Source organism: Miscanthus floridulus, chromosome 2 (assembly GCF_019320115.1).
Source record: "Miscanthus floridulus cultivar M001 chromosome 2, ASM1932011v1, whole genome shotgun sequence".
Lineage (NCBI taxonomy): Eukaryota > Viridiplantae > Streptophyta > Magnoliopsida > Poales > Poaceae > Miscanthus > Miscanthus floridulus.
In genome coordinates, this window is record NC_089581.1 from 33,193,077 (window position 1) to 33,202,461 (window position 9,385).

General features: G+C 44.6%; 1 protein-coding gene and 1 long non-coding RNA gene across 2 annotated transcripts; both read right to left on the bottom strand.

Moving 5' to 3' along the window:
- Window positions 1-494: 494 nt before the first annotated feature.
- Window positions 495-2,729, bottom strand: LOC136538384 (UDP-glycosyltransferase 91B1-like). Its single transcript, XM_066530361.1, has one exon. The coding sequence runs from the start codon at window positions 2,256-2,258 to the stop codon at window positions 858-860; it is 1,401 nt and encodes a 466-aa protein (XP_066386458.1). The 5' UTR covers window positions 2,259-2,729; the 3' UTR covers window positions 495-857.
- A 2,812-nt stretch (window positions 2,730-5,541) lies between these two features.
- Window positions 5,542-9,040, bottom strand: LOC136538386 (uncharacterized). Its single transcript, XR_010779321.1, has 3 exons — window positions 8,445-9,040; window positions 6,600-7,944; window positions 5,542-6,072 (listed from the first exon to the last, which is right to left on the bottom strand). It is a non-coding gene; the product is annotated as an uncharacterized lncRNA (long non-coding RNA).
- Between the last annotated feature and the right edge of the window lie 345 nt (window positions 9,041-9,385).

The window sequence follows — 9,385 nt, forward strand, 5'->3', positions numbered from 1 at the left end:
CGCTCTTCTTTTATTGCCATTCTGTAGCTAACTATGTATTCTTCTTCTCTTTTCTTAGTATTCCCCTGGAGAAATGCCTGCAGGCCAAGCAACCATATGTACCTGTGTCCGTGCAACTGCTTTCAGTGTTCTGACGCACATCTCATTTTGTCGCCACCTTAACTGATCATCGACCGCAGACTTCGGGGGGTGTTTGGTTCTGCTACTAAAATTTACGTCACATCGAATGTTTAGGTATTAATAAAGAGCATTAAATATAGATTAATTACAAAACCAATTATATAGATAGAGGCTAATTTGCGAGACAATTTTTTAAGCCTAATTAATCTATCATTAGCATATGTTTACTGTAGCACTGCGTTGTCAAATCATGGACTAATTAGGCTTAAAAGATTCGTCTCGTAAATTAGTCGTAAGTTGTGTAATTAGTTTCGTAATTAATCTATATTTAATACTTCATGCATATGTCTAAATATTCGATGTGACAGAACGGGGCCTTCGTTACACCATCTGGTGCCATGAAAAATCAAACACTCACATGTATCATATAGCTAGCCTGTAGTATGTGGAGCCTATATGTCCATATTCACAGCCGTGGTCATTCGCTACCTTTGTACGTCACCGCTGCTTCTACCGTATGAATTCTACCTTTGCAGACCTAGCAAATTTTGCTTGCCCTCGCCGTATCTGTATAACATGTAAATATATATGCATCGATGCATCCTGGCCATATACATCACCAGTGCCTGTGACCTACAACGCCTTCCCGCATAGACCAAACAATAGTCGCCTGCACTCGCGCGCAGGGGCGCGCGGCTCATACTAGTGGTCACCAACAAAATAGCCCAGAATTTACTTCATCCCCTGCAGGATCTCAAATGCTGAATAAACACGTCGATGCACCTCTCTTGGCACGCTCTGTCCGCCACGATGTGCTGCAGCTTCCTAGCGTTGGTCGCCAACACCTTCCCCTCCTCCTCCACCGCGACGGCCCGAACTGCTCCGGCAACGCCGTGTCGGTCGAAAGATCCGTCCTTGTCGTTCCTCGCCACCTGCAATCCGACCTTCCACCCCTCCATGAGCCGCGCGTTGGGGCCTTGGTCGCCGAAGATGGGCAGCATGATCAGCGGGTGCCCGAACTGGAGCCCCTCGACGATGGAACCCCACCCGCAGTGCGTCAGGAACGCGCCGACGGCGCCATGCGCCAGCACTCTGACCTGAGGAACCCACCGCGTCGCCACGAGCCCACGGTCGCCGGTGCGCTCCACGAACCCGTCGGGTATGATGCTGTCTTCTTGGACGCCGACCGGCGTCCTGAGGGCCCAGAGGAAGCGCGTCCCGGCGAGCTCCAGGCCGTGGGCAAGCTCGCGGAGCAGCTCGACACGCAGCGGCGCCTCGGTCCCTAACGCGACGTACACGACCGACTTGGCGGGCTGCGCGTCGAGCCACCGCATGGTCGAGTCGTCCTCTGTGCTCCTGCTGACGCCGCGCGTTCCGTCGGGTTGCGGCGGCAGCAGGCCGAGCGGGACGGCCGGATTGCCGTAGAGCCTCGTCAGGAGCGGGAACGCTTCGGGCTCCAGCTCGGGACAGCTCCGAGTGGCGACAAACCTGGACCTCGCCAGCGTCTGGACGAAGCGGCTGATGACGGACGGCCCCGAGTCGCCCTCGGTGGCGAAAAGCTTCGCGGCCTGCTGCTGCTCGAAAGCTGGGGCCGCGCTCATGGACTGGTCGATCGCCTGCCGCTGCTGCTCCGCGTGCGAGTCCACCGGCGTCGGCGGGCCGGCGGAGCCCGCGATGCTTGCAGCGCAGGGGACGAACATAGCGCATGGAACGTTGCGGTCCTGGGCAGCAGCGGCGACCCAGTGGTGGATGAAGTCGGCGATGACCCAGTCGGGCCTCCTCCTGGCTCCATCCACCGCCGCGCACGCGGCGTCAAGGAACGCCGCGAACGACGCGGCGAGGGCGTCGAAGGCCTTCCTGTGGAGCTCGAACTTGTCGTTGGGCACGTCGCTGGTGGCCTCGGCGCCGTCCGGGAGGCCGTCGATGCGTGGGAGCGGCAGCGCGACGAGCTCGACGAGCGGCGCCAGCGCGGGACGCACCGGCGGGAGTCGCTCGAGGTTGCGCGGCGTGGAAACGAACGACACGCGGTGGCCGCGCGTGGCCAGACGCTCGGCGAGCTCGAGGCAGGGAAGCAGGTGGCCGAAAGCGAGCCACGGGAAGATGACGATGTGCATGGTAGAGTCGTCGGCCGTGTCCATTGCGAGCGGGAGTAGGGAGCTCGACACGGAAGAAGGGATGGAACGCCAAGACCAAGGAATAGGATTGCTGCAGGGCGGGCGGCAACGATCAAATAAGGAAAAAACACAGAGATCCTGACAAATCTTCTCAGACGATTAGATCCTGTAGGTAAAATAGAAGCATCTTCGATGTTTTCGAGAAAGACAAGCAACAAAGTTGGTCGATTACCGGATCTTTCAAAAAAAAAAAGTTGGTCGACAGACGACAGGCCAGCGAGAGAGGGAACTCGTCTCAGCGAAATATACTCTCGACAGCAGCAATGTGCCAATGTCAGTGACTAGGTTCCAACTTTCCAAGTGGCCTAAAGAAAATGGTTTTGCTACTCATGTAGCTTCTTTATTATATATGCACTAGACTTGTGTGCACTATATTTGCTATAGGAAAGTCGATCTTTTTCATTATGTTGATTTTTGTTTGGGGTCCATGGTGAGCATAAGTACAAAATAGTCGTCACAAGATTTGAGTGGTGACTGATGAGCATCAGACATGATTACATTCTAAACAGACTTATCAATGTTTGGTGGTTCTACGTATATAGCTGCCGCACCGGCCGCACACGCCTCCTATTTTTTTCTCTTCTCTTCTTCTGGTCGTCACCCATTTTAAGGAACTTCTTCCCCTTGAGAATCCCAGGGATCTCGTACTCACCCGCTTTGAAATACAATGTATCCGACCAATTCTATGTCAAATAGAAGTTTGGCAAAAAAACTAGTTTGCCCTTCACTAATAGTAATTAGATAGTTTGGTTGTCAACTTGTTTAATTTTCTACTAGTAACATACTCCTTTGCTCATCACAAGTACAAAATAGTACACCTCACAAGATTTGAGTGGTGACTGATGAGCATTAGACCTGATTACATTCTAAACGGACTTTATCAATGTTTGGTGGTTCTACATCCGCACGCCTCCTATCTTTTCTTTTCTTTTCTCTTCTCTTCTCTTCCTTTGCTCATCACCCATTTTAAGGAACTTCTTCAAAAAAAAAAATCAAACTTTTTTTAGAATCCTAGGGATTTCGTACTCATCGGCTCAGAAATACAAGGTATCCAAATCAATTTTATGTCAAAAATAGGAGTCTGGCAAAAAAAACTAGTTTGCCCTTCACTAATAGCAATTAGATAGTTTTATTGTCAACTTGTTTAATTTTCTACTAGTAACATATTACTTTTAAAGGGCATGTATGCATGTTATTGATTCTTATTATAGAAGTTATTTTGTGCAAGATAGTGTTTAAAAGACATACGTATATGAAGTAGGTTTAAAGGAAAGCACGTATAGATGAGGTTAAGCAATCCATAATACCTTATAATCTTCGAGAAATTTTGAACCTTCAATACACTGTATTTTAAAGACAAGATAGAGTGTTAGATTATCTTTGGAAAATCTTAAGAAAACTGATTTTTCCCTAGATTACGAAAATGGAATATATGTACTGATGCACACGTACTACCACATATGTATGGTTCTGTCCATACGTTATCCGTGAGGTTGCCTCCTCTAAAATCAAACAATTTGTTGAAAGCACCATGGAGTCGTATGAAAGCGTAGTACGAGGGAGGATTTGAACAGAGTGTAAGTGTTAGATGGAGGGAAGGGAGGCCTAATGGCCGCTTTAAAATTAATATTGATGGTGCGTTTAATGTTTTTTTTACGCATCGGAGTCGTTATACGAGATTGGACCAAAAGAGTGGAGCTAACGGCTTGGAGGGTCGTCTTCCAAGCATGCTCAGGACGCTGAGGAGGTCGAAGCTATGGTGTCTGGGAGCAGTGGCGGATGTACGATGCGGGATAAGGGGGGGGGGGGGCTAAAACAATGGAGATGTTGATTTGCATGAAGATTTAATGATGAAATCAAGGTTTTGCTACAGTGATTAGGCTTGAAATCAAGAAATTAGGGGGGGCTGGAGCCCCCCCAGCCCCCCCTGTGGATCCGCCGCTGTCTGGGAGGGCTTACAACTTGGGGCAGAGTGGTGCGGGAGAAAGTCCATACTTGAGTCAAAGATTGAGCATGTATCCAATTATCAGAGAGACAAAGGAAGTCGGAGGTGTCTTCTCAAAACTATTTGTGATTGAAGCATTTGAGAAGAGAGCAAAATGGTGTAGCCATGAACTCACGAAACTTGCGAAGCGAGTATATGCTATGGCATGGCGTGATCATTTCCTAGTGTGTAGAGTAATTAGTTGCTAAGAAATGTAATAATTTTTCTGAGTAATGAATAGAGCTCTCTTTTCTTCGAAATAAATAGAGGAATGGGGGAAAGGAACTTGAGGAGGGCAGGCCCATCCTGCCAGCTTCTACTACGCGAGAAGGCCAACAGGCTACGAACAAGCTTTTTGCACCTGTGACACCAATAGATTTAGTTTATTACTTCCATTTGTTTTTTTATGATTTTAGTCAAAACAGAGAGACACATGCATTCAAAGCCAATTCCTTTTTCTTTTTTTTCTCTCAAATACGGAAAAGGTTTGCACATTTTTGTATTAAGATCGAGGAATAGTGAAAGTTACAACGACGTGCCACGAACATGGCATAGTAGGGGTTATTACTGCTATACAATAGGCTCTGCCCTCCCTATCGTAAGGAGATCATGGTCTATTACTCGCTAATCATACTACCTAGCCATCATCGGCGATTAGACGCGCTGGCTTGCGCGGCCCCTCAGTCGCTCTCCTCGTGTGTCTGGAAAGAGCTGTGGTATTGCCTCAGTATACGACCGATTCCTTTTTTTTCTAGCATTGCATTTAAGACAAAAGTGAATTTATTAAGAATTTTTGAATATGTCCCACGTTCTCAAATAGATTAACGTACTTCTAAAACCTTATTTCACACTTAAATTTGCTGCAAACGCACTACGGTTTCACACACATGGCACATGGCTGTCATCGCGTCTACTGCCCTCGTCGACCCACTGCCCCCGACCGTGTTACAGGTACGTTTGTTATAGCCCGCCGAGTACGTTTGATCACAAATTTCCAACAAATAGACATTCTCTACACTTGTTTCGTCAAACAAAATTTATCATATTTTTAGATGAGTTTTTAGATAACTTCCAACAAGCTGCATTTTTTATCTCTCACAAATAACTAGGTAGTGTGCCCGTACATTACTACAGGAAACTAAAATTTGGTACTGAAAACAAATAAATCGCACAATAAGATAATAATACTATAAAATTAAATACCAACGTTAAAATGATATTCAATCTAAAAACACAAAATGACAACGTGCTCTTCCTTGTTGCAGTAGATGGGAATTTTGAGTTAGCTCATGAAGCCCTTATGCCATCCAATCTGACATGCAACAGTAGAAAATTGACCCATGCTTTGCTACGGGCTCATAAAATTTGGACAAAAAATAATATAATGCAGAACAGCAAATAAATGAATATACATCATGTGCCTAAAAAAATTGAAGGGAACATATCATGTAGATTAACATCAAGTTTACGTAATATGTTCCAATGCAGTTGGCCAATACATGTTAGCAAAGCTACATCGTCGAAGAATACCTAGTTTGACTGGTTGCTCGGCATGTCTGTGTTATTGGATAGTCGTTGGCTGGTGCCATTTTTTTTCAAATGAGAAATATGCAACTTCTCAAAACTCCAATAAATAGCACTTGTAGCTTTGCTCATGAAATGCAAGAGCCTTGTGATCTTGATATGTCCTTGTCCCATGCCAGACCGTAATTGCTTGATCATAGCTCTTGCACCAGACATCGAACAGAGCTGCTGCCATAGGCCTCCAATCCGATCTTTGTTGGTTAGTCATCACTGCAGAAAATTTATTTTTTTTAAAAAAAAAAGATGATTGTAACATTTATTAAATCCAAATCCAAATTGTAATAGTTTTTTTTTAAAAAAATCAACCCAATGTCAGCTTATATGTTAACACTATGTCACTATCAAGCTGATTGGAACATCTACATCCCTCATATATGCCTTTTTTTGCTCAAGCATATCACATATGTTGTATGCATCTATGAAATGTTATTAGTCAGAAATAGACCAATGGAGGAAATATAAAGGGGCGTACCCAGTGCAGAGAGCTCCCGCTCTGTGCGGGGTCTGGGGAAGGGTGTCAGTGGCAAGCTTTACCCTCGCCTGTGCAATGCGAGGAGACCGCGACTCGAACCCGGGACCTTCCGGTCACCGGCGGTAAGACTCTACCGCTTGCACCAATGGAGGAAATATAAAGACTAAAATTGCAGAGCTCCTAATACTATAATCTGCCTCAAATATGAACCAAAACTAATGCTAAACTTAAAAGAAAGACAATGCAGAATGTCAATGATATATACCAGTTTGACCAATGTTGTGTAATCCCTCAAATTCCCTGCAATCTGAATTGATGTCATTTGACAAAGGCATCCGAACTGCACACCCCCTTCGATCGTATTTCTGCAACTTCAGTAAAGAGAGTTCTAAATGCCAAAAAAAAATCAACACGTGAGTAATAGTGAGTCATTAGTCAGAAATGTGTGGACCCTTTATTCAGGCCAACAGGCTAACACATTTGAATTAGACAGAGAAAAAACATAACAAAATGAGTTTTGATACTACGAGAGCTTCAGAATATGGCGCAAAGTGACATTTCAGATGGATCTATTTGGAAGAAAAAAATCAAAGCAACATATTTGCACAGAGTTATACATTTCAGCACAACACATATATTGTATTTTCCATTCTATGGCATGGACCACATTTCTGCACCTCAGATCATGCAGAAAACAGAGTGTAATGGCAGTTCTACCAATCTACCAACCCAAATCAGCATAAATCAAGAATAACTCTGTTTCAAAAAAAGTCAAGAATAACTCTAGAATAAAACCTAATTGCCACATCCATCAAGCATTCAAACTCTCATATTCTTTGTGTGAAGGAACATGGAAGGAAGCCAACTCACCAGCGCAGCGGCAGAGGTAGCAACTTCCTTTTGTTTAGCTTCTTGTTTGTCAAGAGGAAAATGTTACTTAATATATTTTTTAAACTAAATCTACGTCAATCTTAACAAACCTCCTAGATGCTTCAGAGATGTGATCAACTAAGAAAGAAGCCCAAAACAGAGTCAAGTGTTAGACTCCGACTACAATTTCAGTGTTTACATCCTATAAGATAGACAATGACCAGAACCCTAGGGGAAACTTACTAACCATCATTCCTGAAAGAAATGTTGCTACCACAACAAAGTCATTCTTGAATCCTAGGGACAACATACTAAGTATCAATCATAGGCAAGATGGCACGCAGCAGAACAGAAGAACTGAAACTGTACACAGCCTTGCACTCACCTTGGCGACAAACAAGAAGGTTTAAAGTACTATGAGCATCAAACAACTAATTGATATATGAGCGTGTGTACGTTTTAATTCAAACAACTAAAAATTTGACATAGACAGTACTCACAGGTATAATGATCATCTACCAAGTTTCCATCAGTATTGATAGGATCTTGCACTTGGCAACATCCAGGGTCCTTACGCTTAATCCTATATATTTTGGAATATTAACACTTCCAATTGCACAGGATCGTGCATTTTGGCACCATCCAGGGTCCTTACGCTATAGTTTGACTTTAGTCCTTGCCTCTAGCCCATGGGCTTGCTTTTCAAGCTACAGTTTTGCTTTCCCTCCATCGGCTAGCAGCTGCAACATGCAGACAATAGGAATTACTCCTCTTGAAGCATATAAATATGCAAGCCTAGTTACTTACAATGGGCACTGACGCATCTTAAAATTAAAGAAGGGGACGGTTGATGTCCATACAAAATTAAACTAACACGAATCTATGACAGCTGATTTCAAATAAATTTTGGTGACTCTTCAATGATCATGCAGACAATAAAAGGAAAAGTGCAAAGATGATCAACCAGGTAGGCATTCGGTCATGAAACAACCATTCTTAGATTGATGAAGGTCAGACAACGATTTACAAAACATAGATAGATCAGCAATACCTGAGCGAAAAAAAACTAACAAGGCCATCAATTGTAGCAGCTGTTAAGCTGCAATTTCTATCATATACTAAAAATCAACATGGCGTCGACATAAACTAATCTGCTGAAGTTGGCATGGTAAATTTGGTCCCAAGAAACATGCGACTAGCAAACAAACTTTGTAATCAAAGTTATAAGGAAGCAACTCACCTGATTATGGATGCGCTTTCCGGTCTGTATTGCTATACAACCCAAGTGCCTCTGTTCACAGTCCATTCTGCGCGTGCAATTCAATCATCGTGTTCCAGGACACATTAATGTTGTTATCAACTTATCATTATGTCCTTTCATTCACCAGTCAACTAAAAAAGACATAAACTAATAATAATACGCCAATCATAAACCAAGAAATAATACACATAAGGACTCAAGTTACATTTTTTGAGCTCGGATTCGCAGATAGCGTCACGGAGCTTTAGAAATGCTCATATAGGCTAGATATTACCACAGAATTCCCTGAGGCTTGTCAGCCTTTCATAGTCGACAGTGAACTATCTAACAACAGCCGCAATCCAGCCATTGGATGAGGTACAAAAAGAATGGAGCCAGGGAGCTAAACAATAGACTCATCTTCGCACATACTCCACCATAGTTCCTCTGAATCGCATCCGCCCTGTTCTCATTCAAGATTTTTGAGGAAAAAATGCAAAAACATTATACCTAAATGTCAGGGGTTGTACTTATACCCACCTACGAATCTGGCGAGGGCTATGGAAGGCTGATGGAGGATCTCGTAATGATTTGGATGGATCAGTGCTGCCTCGGATCCATTGGGGGGGGGGGGGGGGCGGTGATTGAGCGACGCGACGATTCCTTGCGCGCGGGCGGGAGGCAGAGTGACGCGACGAAGCGAATGTCCCAGGAAACGGGTGTCTTAGACTAGCCGCAGCGTTGCTTTTTACCGGTGCCCAAACACTCTCTTTCCTATTTGGGGGCATTGATGCCCACGTGGTAGCCGGTGGTGTTCATTCACCGGTGTTTCAAGCGTTAAAAAATATTATTCCTCGTTCACTTCTGCCTCCGCGGCCGCTACGACGGTGTCTCAGGGTCCACAAGCATAGTGAAGCATCGGTGCCCACGCTGTGAGAATT

What these genes read in the sequence shown, in the direction of transcription:
- LOC136538384 (XM_066530361.1), bottom strand. Translation starts at nt 2,258, where the DNA reads ATGGACACGGCCGACGACTCTACCATGCACATCGTCATCTTCCCGTGG.